The sequence below is a fragment of the Lottia gigantea genome (assembly GCF_000327385.1).
Source record: "Lottia gigantea unplaced genomic scaffold LOTGIsca_1, whole genome shotgun sequence".
NCBI classification, from domain to species: domain Eukaryota; kingdom Metazoa; phylum Mollusca; class Gastropoda; family Lottiidae; genus Lottia; species Lottia gigantea.
The window spans coordinates 5,570,960-5,593,085 of record NW_008706746.1 but is presented as its reverse complement, the minus strand read 5'-3'; the positions used below and the strand labels follow the sequence as shown (position 1 = coordinate 5,593,085).

At 33.2% G+C, this 22,126-nt stretch overlaps 1 protein-coding gene across 1 annotated transcript in view; it reads right to left on the bottom strand.

Moving 5' to 3' along the window:
- Positions 1–22,126, bottom strand: part of LOTGIDRAFT_102597 (hypothetical protein) — a gene marked incomplete at both ends in the record, with an annotated part of 30,323 nt that overhangs the window by 4,435 nt on the left and 3,762 nt on the right. Inside the window, one exon of the mRNA XM_009045732.1 lies at positions 4,656–4,700. Coding sequence (XP_009043980.1) covers positions 4,656–4,700 — 45 coding nt within the window. The remainder of the gene's footprint in view (positions 1–4,655; positions 4,701–22,126) is intronic.

Here is a 22,126-nt window from a genome sequence, read left to right as displayed (position 1 = left end):
TGACCACAGACTTTAACTGTCTGATTAGATTATTGCTTTCTGCTGTCAGATTTCAAATAAGGACTCACTGAAATCTTTTCACATTATAACAATTGGTGTTATTTGTATAAATTCCAATTTCCCGTGAAGATGTTGAAATTGGCACTTTGTTTAAAATAGACATCCTGTCATACATAAGGTAACATATTCACGTGACAATGTGTGTTTTTTACAATACAATGTAAAATTTCAAAGGATGTTGTGAACTTTTATGTACTTTTTCACCAGACCAGAACATTTTGTTTCAATATAAATGTTCTAATTTAACTTACACTGAACTAAAAAATGAACACAAATGTGTTCTTTGCTTTTTGTTTAAAAATATTTAGAAATAGGTTACATAATACATATATAGAAAATACTTATTTATTTAATGCAAAGATAAGATTATTTCAGATGGCGAGTGTTGAATGGTGGTCAAATCGTTTGCTATACCAAAAAACATCATTTGATGAAACTGACAATTTGTTTCAAAATATGTATGACGAACATTTGAAATTGTATCTACTGGAAGCAATATATATATATATTATATGCGTATAAAGTTTAGTATAATCAAACTGCCTCTATTTCTTTGAGTTTAACGAGTTCCCTCTAATTTACAGCAATAAATAAATATTTGTTTCTTGAAATAATGCCATCATCAAAGTTGTCCCAGACCTCATCAATATACATATATTTTTAAAAGAAAAATACTTAGATATCGTCAATCTTTTTATGACAGCTACATGATGACAAGACGAAAAGAACAATAGTTATATCTCACGTCTCTCAACGTTATTCAAATACTTCAGGGTAACAACCATTTCCAAAAGTCCTGATCTCAACAATAAGCAGAGTTATACCATGATGACGTTGCATCAAACCCGGAAGAAGACATTGGTCTCGACTATGTCCACAATTTTAAATCAAGATATTTGATACTAATATATACTTTTTAACAGACATAACTCTATTAATTTAACATCAGATAATCTGTGACCTCGTCATTTGACATATAAATTTCAAGTTCCATCAAGATTGGATGCCAATTATAGTCACAGTTGTGTTCATAAATCTTCTAAATTCTTTATAGAAAAGAAATTGGGTTCAATTCAATGAAAAAGAGGGCTATACTTCATATTTTTTTAAAGACTGTTTGACAGTGTTGTTTTTGTAACTGTGACATATCTAGAAAATACGTCACTTTCGAGGAGTGAAGTAGGCCGTAGTAAAGTTTGTTGATACAAATTCACAGACTACTTGACATCCTCAATCACTTGGTTGTCTACTACCATAATAGCTGATTGAATTTCCTTTTACTTATAACGATTTACATTGTTATATAACCAACTCAGAATGGTCTTCAATTTCCATCGTGTCATAAAAAGGCTATCATTCTTGCTAGCTTGTCTTGGCTAAGCAGACCATAATGCGTGGGAAATCAAGAACAATGTCCATCAAAACGTCGAGAAGTGAGACAATCAACTTTGGTAATATAATGAATCTTGTAACATCGAGAAGAAGAAGACAAGACTGGACCTTAGGCAGACATTTTAGATAACAATGCCAAGAATTGAAATAAAGATTAGTGTTTTGATATACAAGGCATAAGACAATACATAACCTGTCGTTTTCTCTTCAACATAACTATTGATCTTCGTTTACAGTCTTCATTGAATCCAACTTCTCAACTTTTTTATCGAGATGAAATGTGAAGAGAATCTGGCCAATTCTATTATACATATATTTGGAGGCGAGATTAAAATGTCATTGAGATTAAGGCTTGAGAAGTTATCGAAATAGAATCAGAATAAAGAGTTAAATCAATTTAGAGTATCAGTAATTAAATTCATCAACCAGTAACACTAATGTGTTGTTTAGATGTTTTTACGTTGTTTTCCCTTGTAACCTTTTGAACTACAATTAGCTATGAGTCCTCAATATTACATATTATATTCAGAAATCAAAATTTGGAACCACTTTACTTTACTTGCCATTTTGCAATTAAATGTATATCAAATTCCTCTTTTGTCATACTAGTTTTTTTAAAAAAAGAATTAAATGAAAAGTAATTTAATACATATCAGAAGTAAACAAAACTAACGTGAAAACTAAAATTGTTTTCTGTGGTCGGATCTGCAATGAATATTTAGTCGGTTTGTCCGACTCTTTCCAATATTGATAATCCTCAAGGAAGTACATTCCATAATTTATAAGATGGTACTTAATGCATGAAATGTTCTTGTAGACTTGGTATCATACGGATTCTATACTCTATACTTTTATAATCCGAGCCACGAGATACACATTTTTGTCGAGTTTTTCAAGTACATTTGCTATAACACGCAGTGTTAAGTAAGGTTTCTTTCCCATGCTTACTTAAAAAATGCTTCAATTATTTCTGTATATCCAAGGGCGTCGGCATTTAACTTTCGGATTGTTACACCTGGTGTCTTTATTAGTCATGGTGGTCACCGGGTCTGAAAAAGGGAGTAGTTGTTCCGGTAGGGTCTCTGTATGCTACAGGATGTGCCCAAATTGAAAAGGTGTGTATAACACCCCCTTCGCTTTGCCTTCATAAAGTCATTTAGAAACATAAAATTAGGACTTTAAGCCCTATTTCATTTTCAAATTCAGTGCGATTTCAGATGGAGTTCACCTATCTATTTGACAACCGCAAAAAAATTGAAATTCTTGTTGTATACTGTGAAAAACAGAAAACCTTCAATGGTTGTTTTCTGAATTACGGACTATACAGCAGTAAAACGGTTAAACCATATTTCTGTTCATTGTACATTTAAGACTCTCATTTCATATTGACAGAAGTTAATGGAATATCTTCAAGACAATTGACCAAAACTTAACCCGATCTGTGATAATTTACTAGCAATGATTTTTCTACTCGGGCTATATTCTATAATCATGTTATCCAATTCCTCCACATAAAGTAGTCGGTCGTATTATCTATTTTATTGATAGTTTATTATTCGCTCTATTAATGAAGCTTGTGGAGAGAATGTTAGAATTCATAAGAATATTTGTAAGGATGCAGTGAAGAATTCATAACGATCAATTACTAACAGTTTTATTTAATCTTTTGCCTTGCAGTGGTCTGATACAGACTGCAAACCATTGTGTCATACGCACTGAAATTGAAAATTGTTGTTAATATCATTTGCTCGAAGCTTTTATAACCAATATTGGTCATTTGATTTTTTATGACTAAAATTCCTGTTAAATTCGAATTCAAATTAGTATTTACCAGATTCTACTGGAACTGAGGAAATGGTTTCTAATGCAACATCATAACCAAGAGCGAAACCTTCAGGGGGTTATGATCTAACCCATTTGGAACTTAACTTCAGTTGTCAGGCAAATATCAAGATTGAGAAATTCTAAATGAAATAAATATCCGCTCAATAGAAAATTTCGTCACTGTTGATGGATGAAAAAGTGTGTTATTTTCTATTTCTGGGTATTGGTCAATGGTAGTGTTTTTCAAGGGACAAAGAGATATGATGCCATCGACAAAATGCAAATGTCATAACCTTTTATTGTTCTCTTTCTTGTATCTAAGAAATGATTTACAATGTTCATATAATTTAAATTTCAACACCAACATAATATATTCTTTTGTTAATAGCAGTTCACAGAGACAGTGACATTTAGAAAAACACACTGAAAATATGCATTCATCAGCCAAAATGTTCAGCTGTATGATTTTCATATTTAACCCAACTGAAAAAGTGACGAGCTCGTTTTTGTCTGGCATTTTCTCTTTTGTTTTTGTTGCAAAATTTGGAAAGGTTAATATATCTTTAAGAATTTATATAAAATCTATTTTTTGCTTTCTTTAAGAGTTATATAAACTGCTCACTTTAGAAAAGGAGATATGATGTGATGTTATATTGTTACAAGGTAAGATGCAAGATTTTCTAGTAGTGTTATTATTTCAACTACACAATGGTAACTTCGACAAAAGTTTTTATTGAGAGCTCTATATTCATATCATTTTAATATATTTATTTCTCACCAATAGGACTCTGCCAGTGGCAAAGAGTGTCGATCCATATACTCATATTGGCTTCACCCACGTCCATCGGTCCGTCCGTCCCTTGATCGATCAGTCCTTCCGTACACACTCTAGAAGGAACAATTCTTGACGGATTTAGACAAAACTTGGTGTGAGTGTTTGTAATCAGAAAAAATATTAAGTATGAATTATTGCCCTCGTTCTTGTAAGCTAGTTAACACTTTAGACGGCGCACGTTCTTGAAAACGATTTCAATTTTTAGCACGTAAACACTCTAAACAGCACAATTCTTGACTGGTTTTGACGAATTTGCTGTGAGTGTTTGTAATCGTGAACCCATTAAAAATTTTAAAAAATTAAATTTTTTATATGAGTTCTCATTAAGACAATGGGTGCAATTCTTGCCGGATTTCGACAAAACTTGGTAATATTGTTCAAGAAGTGTATGTCTGAAGGTTGAATATTTCATACTGGTAATTGTTACTGTACTGCCAAATATTTTCTTCAAAATCAAAGCAGCTAGTGGGTGTAGGCTATATTACCTCGCCTGACAAGCAATCTTCATAAATTGCAGAAACTACTAAAATATCAAAATATTTACCTGTTCTAACCAAACATTGATCGTTAAAACTTGATTAACCTCATCCTAAAAAAGAAAAGAAAATAATAAATATTTTAATGCTAACAATGTAGCACTGGTTTGGAATATGACCAAGAAATCGAATAACTTTCTATAGGAATGATTTCACTTGGCAATTCCTGCTTATTAATATTCGACTGTTTCTCATATAAAGGTCATATGGAAATGAGTACTTCAAAATCAGCAGTATAACTAATCATACATGCATAACTGGTAAGAGGCGCTGGGAATTAAAGTTTTTACTAGAGACTTGAACAATGTATGATAATGGTTCACCATTATCCTAAAAGAAGATAGTTTTTGTCTGTTTTAAATGATTGGTGAATAAGCGAGATGTTTTATGAGAAATCAGGCCCTTGGCTACAATATATCAGATGAAATTTGGAACTATAGAAAAGAAGTAACATGTTACTAGAAATTGTCGATGATTTTGCTGGTGGACAACACTGTCCCAAAAGTTTCAACCTAATAGCCTCTCTCTCTCTCTTCAAATTCTGTATGTCTACTTTAACTTAGAATCCAAAATAGGAAATCAATGAGATGGACTAATTGCATATCAACAAAAATATAAATTTCATTCTTTTAGCCTATACTAAATAAATCAATATTTTTAAGACTGATCTTTTGATCAATATTTACTACTTATTTTGATAATTAATTATTATTGCTTTTTGAAAGAATTAAAAATTAAAGCTGTGTTCGCTTGATTATATCTAAATGTCGGCCCTCAAATGATTTTATCATATCGTTAATTAAACAGTATCACGTTTTACCATGCCATCTGCAAGTGTTTACTTTATTGTTTACTTTATATGATGTTACGAACTCTGTTGGAAAGAAATTGCATATTTTCAAATATTGGATTCTACATAGTATGTTTTTGGAAATATGAAAACTTGACTATATCCTCACATAAAAGCGAGTTTGAAAGGCAAAAGAACCCAGTCAATGTCAAATAAATTGGTTTGAATGATCTGAAAGTCCTCATCCAATTTTCATCACAAGTCATTTTACATTCCCCTTTATTTTTAACTTGTGTAATAAGTTGGATTACTGTCATAAAGACGAATCTTTTCACTTCATAAAAAACACTTAAGTTTGAAGAATGGTTAAAATAAAATTATTAGTCTAGAAGAAGTGAAAAGAGTGTCAGAGTAAAATATAATAAAGCCATGTTCATCTTACTATGATACATTTCGAGATGTCATAAGTTACATGAAATGCCGATATTTCTTTGCATTAAAATAGATTATGCCGCACGAAGACGTGTTATTGAGATATGTAACCAGCAAAAGAACAAACAAATTAAATTCGTCGCACGTTGAGGGCTGTGCAATATGAAAATCAAACTAACATCACTAGAATGGATCGATTAAAGTGAGGTCTACTGTCGATTCATTCTTAGCATCTAAATCGATCCAATGACAACATTTTAACATTATCAACTATCAAATTATCAACGTTCAAATCGTTGATGGCAGATACCGACCACCTTAGGTGCCATATACAATGCAAGATATGTTTGAATGTTTACCATGAGCAACAAGTGGCAACTGTGATTTTTTAGTCATGTGTGCTCTCGGTTTACTATATCGAGCCATCGACACGATTCTTCCGGATGCTACTAACCGCTCTTACTTTCAGGTTCTATCAAGGACGTTTGACTTTAACCATAGATAAATACAGTGGCACATTTAACACATATTTTTTGAAAAATCCTGTAAGTTTAAGGCACACGGACAATCTATGGCAGTTTTAAAGTTGTGTAAGGCGCTAGATTAGTCTCTGGCAGTTTAAAAGTTGTGTAAGGCACTAGGCCAGTCTCTGGCAGTTTAAAAGTTGTGTAAGGCACTAGGCCGATCTCTAGCAGTTTAAAGGTTGTGTAAGGTAGTAGGCCAGTCTCTGGCAGTTTAAAAGTTGTGTAAAGCACTAGGCCGGTCTCTGGCAGTTTAAAAGTTGTGTAAGGCACTAGATCAGTCTCTGGCAGTTTAAAAGTTATGTAAGGTACTAGGCCGGTCTCTGGCAGTTTAAAGGTTGTGTAAGGCACTAGATCAGTCTCTGGCAGTTTAAAAGTTGTGTAAGGTACTAGATCAGTCTCTGGCAGTTTAAAGGTTGTGTAAGGCACTAGATCAGTCTCTGGCAGTTTAAAAGTTGTGTAAGGCACTAGATCAGTCTCTGGCAGTTTAAAAGTTGTGTAAGGCACTAGATCAGTCTCTGGCAGTTTAAAAGTTGTGTAAGGCACTAGATCAGTCTCTGGCAGTTTAAAAGTTGTGTAAGGCACTAGATCAGTCTCTGGCAGTTTAAAAGTTGTGTAAGGCACTAGATCAGTCTCTGGCAGTTTAAAAGTTGTGTAAGGCACTAGATCAGTCTCTGGCAGTTTAAAAGTTGTGTAAGGCACTAGATCAGTCTCTGGCAGTTTAAAGGTTGTGTAAGGCACTAGATCAGTCTCTGGCAGTTTAAAAGTTGTGTAAGGCACTAGATCAGTCTCTGGCAGTTTAAAAGTTGTGTAAGGCACTAGATCAGTCTCTGGCAGTTTAAAAGTTGTGTAAGGTACTAGATCAGTCTCTGGCAGTTTAAAGGTTGTGTAAGGCACTAGATCAGTCTCTGGCAGTTTAAAAGTTGTGTAAGGCACTAGATCAGTCTCTGGCAGTTTAAAAGTTGTGTAAGGTACTAGGCCGGTCTCTGGCAGTTTAAAGGTTGTGTAAGGCACTAGATCAGTCTCTGGCAGTTTAAAAGTTGTGTAAGGTACTAGATCAGTCTCTGGCAGTTTAAAGGTTGTGTAAGGCACTAGATCAGTCTCTGGCAGTTTAAAAGTTGTGTAAGGCACTAGATCAGTCTCTGGCAGTTTAAAAATTGTGTAAGGCACTAGATCAGTCTCTGGCAGTTTAAAAGTTGTGTAAGGTACTAGGCCGGTCTCTGGCAGTTTAAAGGTTGTGTAAGGCGCTAGATCAGTCTCTGGCAGTTTAAAAGTTGTGTAAGGCACTAGATTAGTCTCTGGCAGTTTAAAAGTTGTGTAAGGCACTAGGCCAGTCTCTGGCAGTTTAAAAGTTGTGTAAGGCACTAGGCCGATCTCTAGCAGTTTAAAGGTTGTGTAAGGTAGTAGGCCAGTCTCTGGCAGTTTAAAAGTTGTGTAAAGAACTAGGCCGGTCTCTGGCAGTTTAAAAGTTGTGTAAGGCACTAGATTAGTCTCTGGCAGTTTAAAAGTTGTGTAAGGCACTAGGCCAGTCTCTGGCAGTTTAAAAGTTGTGTAAGGCACTAGGCCGATCTCTAGCAGTTTAAAGGTTGTGTAAGGTATTTAAGTAAATCGACTAATCTCTGGTATTAGATGCGTGTCAGTATTCCACTAAACATCATTCCTGTCTAATAATAATCTTGTCAAGTTCAAAGTAACAAAAACAACGGTCTGAATTTGTCTTGAATTATTTATTACTGCCAATTATATGCTATTAGTGCTTAAAATTATAACTTACAATTCTTAAATTTGTATATTCTTCATTAAACACAACTTCTTTAGAGAGTAGTAGTAAAAATGTGTTTTTAAACATGTGCACGAGATTAAGTCGAGCTGATATTGGAGCAGAATAATCCAAGTCCATTAAGCTGAGCCAAGCAGATTCCCATTTCAATTTGTTTGATTGCGAGGAGATAAAACATGTTATAAAAAGCAATTTCTGTATATCTTTAAAATCAGGATTAATTTTTGCAGACAGTATTAAAGATCTATTTCATCCCGATTCAACAACCTCTTGGATTATGTTTTAATGCACTCTAAGCAATCGGCTCTTTATTTTTTGAAAAGAAAAATCAAAATGAAGTTTTCTATTGTTGCAGACTTTCTTTGTATATGATATGTGTCAAATCCCAAAAATCGATTGCACGATTATATTCTCAAAAACATCTTTAATTCATCTAACATCTTAGTAAAAAAATAGATTAAAAATACTTCTTCTATCATGAGTCATAGTAATATTGTCATTTAACTATCAGAGCCGAAAGGATCCAATATCCGTATAAAAAAAATTCTGGTCCATAAGAACTCGAGTGGCTTAGCAAGATGGACTGATGCGTCTTTGCCATTCAAACAGAACAATACACTGTCCTGGACCCTGTCCTGCGAGCTAGTTACGTTAAAAGTAATTCTTTTAAAATCACATTTTGACAAAGGACGAGTTACATTTATTTGTATGGTTCCGATTGGATGGTTTTCACTTGTCAAAAGGTTCTCTGAAAGATAACCACAAAAAACACTATTTCGTTCAGCATTTTTGTGTAAAAAGCAAATAATTGCCGACTCAATAATGCCTCAAAGGTATATACGTTATCATGAATTCCCATTAATAATTTATTAGAGGTTATTGTTCATTTTCAGTTTAATATTGATACCTTGTCGGTTTGATGCCGATATAAAACTATAATATCGAATTTATTAAAATTCTGCCTTTACAACAACAACGATTTCAGCTTAAGGGTTTAAATGTTTGCGTAGGGAGCCAAGCAATTGCGTTGGTGTAATAAGTATACAGTCAAGTAACCTAATTTCGTGGAAACCTATTATTCGTGGATTTCCGGAAAGGATTAATAATTTACATGAGCGACCTTGCGCGACCTCTGCATTAGTTTGTTTTGATAAACATGGGTTTTCTCTACAATATCTGCTAGTAGAACGCATTCAGTAGTTTCAAGCAAGGTAAAATGTATTAATCTATACTTTGACAAATACAAAATGGCGGATTTCAGTTATTACCAAACGTCACCATTTTTTATCGGCCGAATTTCCTTATAATCTCAAGCGGTAATCGGAATTCCAAGTGTCGTCTGCTAGAATGTAGTCCAACGAATGAAGTCACGTGATCAACTAGCGGATTCTGTGTCAGCAGAAAATTTCTATGGAACACAAAGTGGACCATTTTCTTATGTTGTTTCAGTGACTTTTAGCAATAAATCACGCTACGTATCTTATTTTGTCAGCCACTATTTTTTTTTTTAAATCGTGGTTCTTTCAAGGAATTGTCACTAGTTATAATGAATTGATATTAAAGATAAATACTAAGAGAAGTTAATTATACCACCTGGTATCCATGTTTTTCTAGACTTATTTATAGATCAAACATTGTACACGAAAATAGGTGACGCATTCTGCCGCCGTTACCGAGTTGGTTGCTCATGATATATGGGTCAAAGTGAAGGATTAATAAATAAAATCGAAACAAACCAATTTTAATTATTTTGTGGAATATCTGAGGAAACATCTAAGACATAAAAAAAAATTTCGTTTTTTTAACTTTGACGAAATTCGGTGTTGAATCCTTATATCCACGAAAATAGGTTACACCACTGTATTAATTTGAAAGAAGGTCTGACAATAGGAAGTAAATAATATTTTATCAAATTATTGTTAGTTACCTATTATAGAGATGCAAGTTTATATATCCTCACCCCTTCTTACATGTTGTACAAGAAACTGGGGATTCTTTGTCAGTGCTTGTACTTGTATATATCAGATGACAATTTCGAATTCCAGCTTTTAAAATCCGATATAAATTATTCATCTCGTTAGTTTTTACAGAAATTTATGGACCGAATCTGAATGTTTTGCACTGTTGTGCTGTAACAACTTTATTATTCAACATTGTTTTTTTTTTTTTTTTTGTTTATATATTTATCCTGGTCGTTAATTTTGTAAAAGACAAAAAAAAAACAAGCAAATTAAAAAATATTATAACGTTCCAAAAAACATAATTTCTGTAAACCGATAATTCAGGAAGTAAAAGTGAGTTAACTGAACAATTGACATGTCAAGTGAAAGCAATCTCTATTTTACTCAGTAATCTGACTGAAGACAATTTAAGCTGACCAGTTAACTGGAAATTGAATTTCGTCTCGTCCTTTACACAACTGCAGATAACTTAGTGATAAGGCAAGTTTAGCGAGCGACTGAATAAATTGTTCTTCAATTGACATCACTAGACTACTAGAGGTTCTCTTAACTCCATGGGTAGTATTTTTTTCTATATAAAAATACTATGCAGCTTACTATAATTTCCTTCAATAAAATAAACTCAAGCACTTACGATTCGAATCGCAAAACGAAACCCGAAATCCAAAATAATAGTTCCATAATACATTAGTAGCCATTATTTGCATTTTACGATTTTAATAGTCAAGCAATTGTCCGAGGCCATAGTTTGAATCAACGCCACCTGTTGCTATCTGTTTCAGTTTTTAAAGGTTTAGTTTTCTTGACATCTCTCATAATTCATTAATAGATATAAAAAGAACCCCCTTTTGACCTTGCAAATTATTAACGTTGTTGGAATAAAGTATTTAATATCCTCGATGTTAACTAATGTCGGATACCACATAAAGTTAGATTGGAGACCTTATTACATTGTTATACCACTTGTAATTAGCGAAGCCAGAACAAGGCTGCGAAATGATGAGGTCAAAACGACATCAATATAACATGCTGGGCGTTTATCACATTTACATCTCATCTATTTCAAACACTACAAATTCATATCAAATAAAATCCCTCAACCACCAGCCACTATGTTGATCAAATAATATTTAGTAAGCAGTGGTTGAAATTTTTAAAGCTAAATTATGGGGATATAATGACAAAATGTCTATACTCCAAGCACGTGGATTAATTTAAACCTGTGTGTGTAGGATGGTGTGAATTTTAATTTGAAACTTTATTGATTAAAATCCTTAACCTTTGAATTTTTTCCAAGTTTTCCAAGCCAGACATTTAACATTGTAATGACATAAATAATGAAGTATTTTTCCCTTTAAATTAAATTACATAATATAGTAAATAACATATACATCAAATCATGGAAACGAAGTCATTGTAACTCACGTAAATACGACCCCTTTCCGCTAAGAACATTTACGAGCACGGTGACTTATTTGCAAGAAATAACAGATGTTGTTTTACTTATTCTTTACTGAGCTTCAATAGTGACCAGAGTCGATGGATGTGCCGTGGGAACGTAGGTCGCGGAATTTCGGCCAGTGTTTCTTACGGAATTTCTACTCGAGTTTTCTAAACATTTGTCGGCGACTTGGTACATTTCTAATCGATTTAAGCATAATCTCTAATGTATCCGACTACATTCTTTCCAGTTTCCAGAATAACTTTTGTTTCTCATTCGTGTATGAATTGAAATATCGACTCCGAAGTAAAACCTATAGTCTTAAATTGTCTTTATGTTGATGAAAATGCCGACAAATAAAAAAAAAAAACATGTGGAACATAAGCGTTAAAAGGCTAATAAATTTCAAAACCCAACCCCGTTTTTAATATATATATATAATATATAACACTCTAAGGTTCAGAAACCACTTTGTTTAAATTAAGGAATGAATCGTGCTCAGTGTAGTATATGCTACAAAAGAAATTTTAACCATAAAACTAAAACCAATGTTTCTAGGTCTTGACTAGGATATGTTAGTTTTTGAAGACAAATCGAACACACCAGCAACACGCTATGTTCTATAGTAGAAAAGCTACCAAAGGCCAAAGACCGTGAGAGATTTTCACTATGCAAGTTCAGCCTAGGTGGGACATTAGTGACTTTGATTCTAATCCTTCAGTACGATTGTAGTGTGTTTTTTAGTGTGTGTTTAATACCCCCTACCCCCCACCCCCTCCAAAGAAAAAAAATTAATAAGAAAGTCAAAGTAATTTCAGCATTGACATCCTTTCCCCGTCTCCGACATCATGACCCTTCACCATTCACTTTCCACGACAAACAAATTTTTTCATAAAGTACCAAAGATTAGACACTGTTATTTCTATATATTTCACTTACTAGCCTTTTTATAATTTGAAAAAAATAATGCCAAAAGTAATTACTGTACTATCTCCGCTTTAACCGAACTTTGGGGTATTTCATACACAAGATTAATAGGTGAAGTCCATCTGCTGATTGCAATCCAATTGTTTACAATGTGTTTCATTAGCTGATAAAATCCATGTTGAGGAGATAGTTCAATGAACTGAAGGATAAAATAAGAGAAATGGAATGAAATACCTCTTGACGAAACTGGAAAGGGAATATTGAAAGAGTGTTTCGGGGCTGTTTGTCCTGGAAATAGCAGCCACATTGATCATTTGATCAAAAAAACAGAGATGAAATAACAATGATTAATCTCGGCATTATATTTCTTGACAAGGTGTTTTAAAAAAGGTTAGTATTTCAAGTTGGTTCAACCCGAGGAGCTGTAATTTGGTGAGAATATTAGGGTCTTATCTTTGATACTTAATGAAAAGTCCTGAAGTGAAAAGTTTTTTCTGGGCCACGCGATATATGCTAGCTGAAATTGATATTCTGACAAAAATTCACTTCATCTCATTTAACCTTGGCACTTGCATATTTGCACCAAAATGAAACAAAATTTTAATAAAAAGCCATTTTCTGGAACGGGTAGAATACCATACAAACAAACATACAGACACTTGATCGCTAACCTGAAGGTCCAGGTCGAGATTATACCTTCGGATTTTTCATAGCATTCGGATTTTTAAAAGCGTGTAGTCGTTCGACAAAAACCAAAGTCCCGAGTGCTATAAACTGTGCACGTTAAAGATCCCTCGACAGTTGAAAATGATAAAAGACGTAAAACTCTCATTTTTTATTTTGAAATGCGAACAGAATGTTTTCATGTATAACAAGGATATAACCAGATAACCAGTATCTGATATCATCTATTAAGCTCGTGTAATCGTTCAGATGTGACGAAACGTAAAGTGCTGAACAGTAAGAACAATTGTATAAAATGCTGGAGTGTATAAAGTGGAAACATGCGCCCTTATATGATCGTCGACGTCCTGAAGCTCAATTAAGCTTGAAAGGCACATTGATTAAACTATTTGATCGATTTTAAATGAAACTGATTTTAACTGCTGATATCATATTCACTAGTAAAACATGTATCAATATTTTTAATTATGTGATCAATAGTACATAATGATCATCTATAGAATATCTTCAACCTATAGCATACAGAATATAAAAAAGGCTTCAAGTCTCAATTAACGCCTTTAAATGTCAACCATAAAAAAGTTCCCTGATCATTTCGCACCTTTGCATCCATCACAACATGTTTTATTTTTTAGGCTTGTAATGGAGATCTGAGCGCCCACGCTATTTTTGTGTGAAGGGCTATTAAAAAGAGTTTTATACAGTTCAATGCCACACAAACTATCGTCCTTTACCAACCAAACAACCAACAAAAACTATCTCATTTGTTATTATTTGTTCAACTTTTGTGACAACACTCGGAGAAAGAATCCAGCCTTCGATTGTTTACCCAATCACAAAAGATACCATCTCTTCTAGTATAATGTTGCAATACCTACTTGATGTTCAATTTATGTTGGAATAAAATTGAACAGTGGAGACAATTATTCGATTATAAATTGCACTAGACCACTCGAATCTTTCAAATACGGTTGAATTTCTGATTAAAAGATAATGAAGTTCCATCCAACCAAACCGAATTTTAGAATGTCTGAAAACTAATGTACACTTCTTTTCTAGTTCATCCTGTGTTATTATAAAGTCTGTGGATGTGCTTGTACTTGTATGTTAGGTGTTATGCCTATGAAGTAATAAGAATGATATTTTTTTCCTGCTATCACAAATGTTAAAGAAAAGCGATTCCACCTATTCGGTGCCTTGGTCAATCTCGGTAATAATGAATGACATTCTCGCGAGATTATTACCGTGACCAATCAAGTGTATCTCGCACGAAACCAAGTAATTTTGTGAGTTTCAAGTTCTTCATTGAATTAGTTAGCGGTGAATAATGTCGGCATTGACAAGAAAATACCAAAGCTTTTATATCATCACATTGTTTGTTCCGTGTTTATTCACTGCTCGCCGTATTCCTTCAATAAAAAAATTATTATTTTGAAAAGCTTCGTTTGGTATCAGAAATTAAATTGATTTTCAAAAGATGGAAACGGAGTGATCTAGTTGTAGTTACTTTGACACTAATTCGCTAGATACATGACAAAACTTTATTTTGAAAGTGGCTCTCTTCTTAAATCATCAAATAACTCACACGTTTAACGATAGGGCTTAAAAGGAAACCTCAATGTAAAGCTGAAGACACATACATGAAGGTGCGATTATGCGGTACCGTTGCGGCAGGTATGACACAAACTCGCGGTCTACTTTTGCGTTAAATTTAACTGAACGTGGCATGCTGAAGGCTTCCACTCTGTAATAATTCGGTTTCCCCACAATGACGTCTGAAAATTATGGAAATCACCTGCGGCATAGCTGAATAGCAACGCACCGCAACAGCATGTATGTGTCACGTCAAATGCATATCCTTGTTTGTTTCGATCCGGTGAAACGCTGCGGTGAAATGAATGCATCGCATCGCCGCACCGGACCACGAACCGCATGTATGTGTCTTTAGCTTTACACAGGAGGCATAATAAAGACAACGCTGATAACAAGACAAAAAGAAAAAACAAGCAATAAATAATATATAAATTAATTTCGTCCGATTGTGTCATAAACACAGAGCAGTCCTTTTCTCCTGGAAATTGCGTTTCGCCAGTATTCCAGCTACAATAGCAATAAGTATAAAAAAAATTCATAAATCCCTTTTCTGGTGAACATTGGAATGATAAAGTTATCAAAAGGTAAGAGAAGAACTGAAATTGAGCGTTGTTCAAAACTGGCATGAATTGTTATAGTGCAGCGGCTGAAGAAGGAAATTGTGGACTTTTTGAGAAAATGAATAGATAAGTGCGTTCAGTCATCCACTGAATGACAAAATGATCAACACGGTCAGCCCACTACTATCCTACTGTCATATTCTAATGTTTTATTGCTGACATTGGCCAAAACTGTAAAGATCAATGAATCTACAGAACAATATAGAGAATAATTCAAATTATGTAGATAATAAACTCTTTATCTGGAAGATAAAGTGTGCACAAATACAGCACAGGGATCCATGGAACTCAAACCTAATTGAGAAAGGTAAGAATAGATTCTTTGCTAGAGTAAATTAAAGACTAGTTCCCAAATGTCGAAAATTAAAGTTTCATAATTGACAATCTGTCTTTAGCTGTCCTGTTGGTGTTCGGCTGTGAAAAGACCTTTATCGGATAGTGACGTTTCGGATAATGTATAGAACAAGTGACCGACCACGAGAAACCTTACAAAATTAGCTAATTACGGGTTAATTATGGACATAAGAACACCATTGTTTGATATCATATAAATATAAATTTAGTAAATAACAAAATAACACCAAACTATACATGCTTCAGTAAAGCTTCAGGGGAAACAACACACAGAGTAACAATGATTGTTACAATGTAATGTCTCCCTGAAGATATTACTGAAATATATAGGATATATAATTTTAGTGTTATTTTGTTATTTACTTAAAAATTTAGTGATTAATATTTAAGGAGTGACATATTGTATATGATTATAAAAGAGGATAAACAGGTGCTTCTGTTTCACCTGACAGCACCAGTATCCCTTTTCAGTCTAAGAATTTTAACCGAAATATTGTGACATTGCTGTAAAATTGCTGGCCTTGTGTTCAGGTAAATAAAATCGTGATACTGAGATGCATCATCTATCTAATATTTTAATAAAGATACTTTTGTGCATGCTGTTTAGGGGATGCAGACTTGGGGCTTTACATTAAGAGCAATACAATCAATTTTACATGTTTCAAATTTGTGAATGAAAAACGTTATCATGTTTATGAATGAAAATAATTGAAAGAAAACCATCAAATTAAAATGATTCCCTGAGGAAGCCGACCTATATTTTATAGAATTTTGTATCGGGAAATATATTATTATAGTTTATAATAGGATTGAAATGTTGTAAACAATATAGACTGTTATGTTATCTTTCACAGCCAGATAGAAGATAAGCCCCCAGTTGGGAAAGTATTAAAAATTCATTGCATTCTGATAAACCTGTAATGTTCATTTTCAATATACCATGTTTTAATTTTTTTTAAATATTTTGCGCTAATGATTGTGCCTGATGTTCCATGCTTACTCACATGCAGATGATGTGTTGACCACATGACTCGCCCAAGAAATAATTAAAGTCAGACGGATTTTTCTGCTGACAATGTGTTAACGTTCAAACATGTCGCATAAAATTGTTCAAAAGAAATATGGGGTATGCCGGTAGTCACTACTGGGAATGCTTTGAAACAAATAACATTTACATGTGCTCTCTCCAAGCAATGGATACGAGGTGGATGGTGTTTGCCTTTCTCAGACATAAACGGAAACAAGGTCTTCTTGACCAAAATTTACGTTAATAAGCCAAAGTCTAATCTAACATTTCATTTAAATCGAATTAAATACGTGTACGTATAGACCTCTATTACGTTAATGATTCCAAACCCAATTTCTAAGCATCTGAAGCGTAAACAATTTCTTATCATTGCAAGAGATATTGGAGGAAATCTTGAGATTTATTAGCAACTAGATAGACGATAAGAATTCCATTTTAAACGATCAACCATAAAAATGATGTAAGATAATGATTTCCATCATAAATCCTTAAATATGGATTTCAAGATCAATTTTTCATCTGAAATATGTTTTCGTGATGAGTATATGAAGTGACCAGAAGCTGATTTCATAAAAAAAATCAAGATTTAAGAAAACACTGCTGGTGCAGAACAAAGTTGTAGCCTATTCGGTCTATATTCTTGACACAGTATAAGGTTATATGAGAGAACTCTCTTATAGAAGCAGTGTCAAGGCCAACATGAAAGACGTTGCTGATCCAAAACAGCGCCTCTTCACAGGGTCCAAAGTCTCTCTTTGCGTACTAGGCGTGTCTGTGCCAGGTCTTGTAGGCATTTCTTTTACTATATTTCGATTTCAATGCGAATTCTTTAAACCGAATACAAATTACAATACATTAAAAATTTATTTATGTTTATTCAACTAAAAAATGCAGAGTTAAAGAGTGTCAAAGTTATATTATTGGCATTAAACAGTTGAGGCCGACAAGATAATGATAAATCTGAAGTGATTATAACATAATAAAATTGGATAAATAGTACATACATGTCAGTAAAAAATGACCGAAAACAAATATATAGGTCACCAGAGCATGTTCGCACGATTTTAATCTGAACTGCATGTGCATATCGATAAATTCTTAAGAATTCTAAGTAATAATAAGATTACAGCTTGTCCTGAAAGTTTTTTCCTATGTGTCAAGCTAACCCAAATTCACTGTAAATGTATCAAAAATCGGTGATTCGTCTGAGGTTGCCATTTTCTCACTTCTTAATAGATATCATTTACACCTAACATACTAACATTAAACACCCCATTAGAAAGCCTTTTGTAACGTCTGGTTACAGGATTATTGTTTTACTTGGATTCTAGTAAAACAAAGAAATGGCAAATATTTGAAGAACTTGCGCTGGTGTTAGAAATTAATTAACAATATTTCTAGAGTGTGTGTCTAAGCTATTCCCTTCTGAGTGAAATTAGAAGATTTTTATAACCTTAAATTTTATAAGTTTCGGTAATGTCACATGATAGGACTCGAGATTCCAACCTATCAATAATATTGCGATATTTATGTGTCTGTTTCAACACAAGGTCTGTATAATAGATAATTTATCATTGACTTTTTCACCTAATGGTATTACTTTATCATCAGTAGGGATTTCACTGGATTCTAAAATAATGCCAGAGATTTTGTGTTATTTCAATATTGATTAAATCTTTATAACTTTATTTGACTTTATCAAAGAATTTATTTTTCGGTCTATCTTTAGCCTATACTCAATAGTAAGGTACAGTTTATTATTTCATTGACTTTCACCAAAGACAACAGCCGAGGACACACTATATAAATTTCAGTTTGGAATCAGTAACCTGTACTTAAGAAGTTTGAATATACGAAAAAATAAACATGAAGGAATGCTTGTCATGCAAGGTAGTATACGCCTATTGGCAGCTTTGATTTTGAATAAAAATATTTGGAAGTAAAGTAACAATTCAACTTTCAGTCATACACTTCTTTTGATAAAAATCCGGCAGGAATCGAGCCTTTTAGAGCGTTGAACGTTGAATGCGTTTTCTAGATCGAGGTCAATAACTCATGTTTCTTGATGTTTTTTTTATTTTCAATAGAGTTCATCCATGGGTGATAAGAAACATTTTCATCTAAATTCGTCAAAATCTATCGAGAATTGTGCCTGTTAGAGGGTTTACATGCTAAAATTGAACAAGGGCAATAACTCATAATAAATATTTTTCATTTTTTCTGATTTTCAATAGGGTTCATCTTAGAGTAATTACAAACTCAAACCTCCCACCAAATTTCGTCAATATCCGACAAGAATCATGCCTCATAGAATGAACGCATTTCCAAGAACAAGGGCAATAACTCATACTAAATATTTTTATGACTTTCAATAGGGTTCATCTTATTCATTTTTTGTGATTACAAAAACTCACACTACGTTTTGTCTAAATCCGTATAGAATTGTGCCTTCTAGCAATAGTGGGTGAACGGACCGACGGACGGACATTTATGACGTCAATGTATGCAATTTCTCGTGGGCGTAGAAAAACCCTACATTCAAAACTATTCGAACTCCACGGAGATCGTATTTATATATATATGCATACCAAGTTTCATCAATATCGGATAAAAATCTTATTTACAAGCCAAATTCGGTGTGTGGTACTAAGTCAAGAGTAATAATTCATAATTCAAAACAAGTCAAATTCTAACTTGACCGGGATCTTGTCAATTAACACATGCATACAAAGTTTCATGAAAATCGGATAAAAACTGTATCCCCTTTCGTATTCACAAGCAAACTTTGACATATTTTACTAAATCAGGACAATAATTTAAAAACCGTTCATCCAAAACGAACCAAATTCGAACTTGATCGAGATCTTATCAATATACACATGCATACCTAGTTTCACCAAGATTAGATAAAAACTGTAGCCTTTCTATCGTTTTCAGATGCCAAATTTGATCCGTTTTACTTGCCAGGCTTACTCAAGATGTTATCAATTCCATTGATCCCACAAAGTTTCAAATGGAATGAAAAATGGGGTGCATGAACAAATGAACAATGTTTTAAGTCAAGGGCAAACTTTCCCAATGTATCAAAAATATATATGATCACACAAAATTAAATGCGTTTTTGATGCGTTTTGGCTTAGTCAAGGGCAACAACTCATTCGTTTAACCGTTCAACAAAAAATCATTAAATTCGAACTGTCAGAGATCTCATTAATATATATGATCTGCCAGGATAAAAACTGTATCATCTCTTTAGTTTTTACAAGCCAAATTTGATCTGTTTTACTAAATCAAGGGAAATAACTTAAAAACCGTTCATCCAAAACGAGCCAAATTCGAACGTGACCAAAGTCTCATCAATAGACAACATGCATAGGCCTACTTATAAGTTTCACCAAGATCTGATAAAAACCGTATCCTCTCTATCGTTTTTACAAGAAATGTGAACGGACAGATAATCATTTTTATGTAGGCGTATAATAAAAAAAAATCATTTATCACATATTTTTGTCTCAGAAAACCTATATTCTTCATACAATTATCTTTGAAACCAAATTGCATAAATCATTATCATATGGTTTGCAAACATTAGTAGATTTAATATACATGTATATAGTTATGAATCTTAATTTCATGAATTTTGTAATATTAATTCTTCATATCTGGTTTTTAATCGAAAAAAGTGCATCATTAGTGGTAATCATTAGAAACAGAATGTAAAGCCGATCCTAGCATAACCTCTCGAGCTATGAAGCTTAATCTCAGATTTTACCAAATTTTACCCTATGATCAGAAAGATCGGAAACAATATTGTCTGATGATCGCTCAACGTAACATTGAGTGAAAACATATTATCTGGTTTAGTTTAATTTCTATATCGCTTTAGAGTTAATGCATTAAGGTCTGTTTTAACAGTAGAAAATTTCTTGTTGTACAAATGACTACAAACAATTATTACAATGTTAAATCCTTGATGTATTAAAAATCACTCTTCTTATATTGAACTGTCCATATATTGGACATGATTTTATTGATTGCGTCTAGTGGATTTTTCTGAATATCACCTGTCTTTCAATATTCGACATCTAGAATATTCACAGAACTTTGGACGCGACTTACAACAACTAGGATGGTATGTCATCACGTTATTTCCGATTTCCAAGGTATTACATTTGCTGAAAATGTGTTACTATAACAACACACGTGTGCGTGGGGTCATTGGCGGTTTGAAAACATTACAATTCGACACCGCCATCACGTAACTCTAAGGCACCCATGCTGCAAGTATGACAGACTGTTTCGGTCTAAGATCTATAATACGCTTAGTGATCTCTAAGAAGGCTTCGTTTTACTAGGACTCCTGATACATGTTTAAACGATAAACCACCGTTTCTACACTGGATGTCTAGATTTAAAATTATATCGACATTGATAGATATTGTAACAGACTTTAATACCTTCCAGTTTTTCAAGTGGGGAAAGGTAAACCCTATGGTAGCCCTAATGCGCTATCATATGCTTTCGTTATTGCTGAATTTGGAGACTTAAGATTATTTGAGTATAATGCAATCGCGTTCGTGTATGTTCATCATGTTTAGAGCATAATATGGCCTATTTATCAGATAGTGATGAAAACGAAAGGCAAAGCAAACTGATTGATATAGGCTCGTTGATTAGGACAGAGACGATAAGGCCGATAAGAAGTACCAACGAATAAGACATGAAAAAAAACAGCAAAAGACAATTTGTAAAAAGAAAATTTGGTCTAATCCTTACGTAGTTTAAAGCTGCATGAGTAGCAAAATACAATATGTAAGCTTATAAGTAGAATAACAAATCTACAAATTTTTATTGAAATAATAATTAATTTGTTGCATTAATTAGATAACGACCACTTCATACAAATCTTGAGCCATAAAAATTTACATAAAGTCTTAAACTATGCTTCAATTGGTCTGAAGTGCATGAATCAAATAAGAACACTAGAATCAGATTGTCATGATTATAACGTTACAATATACGACACTATTTTTTTTTTTATGAATGACTATTATGTTATGATGATAAATGAAATGAACCCAAATATCACAATATAAAACATTAAAATAATATTAAGTAAAGAATCAATGGCTGAGTCATTCAATTTATAAAAAATATCATTGAACTATTTGTTTATTATTTATTATTTATTTATTAATGATGTACCCTCTAGATATTAGGATGGCAGTTCCGACGAGATTAACAGCAATGTGAAATATAGATGAATATTCAGCTATTAGCTAATGATGTACCCTCTAGATATTAGGATGGCAGNTCCGACAAGATTAACAGCTATGTGAAACATAGATG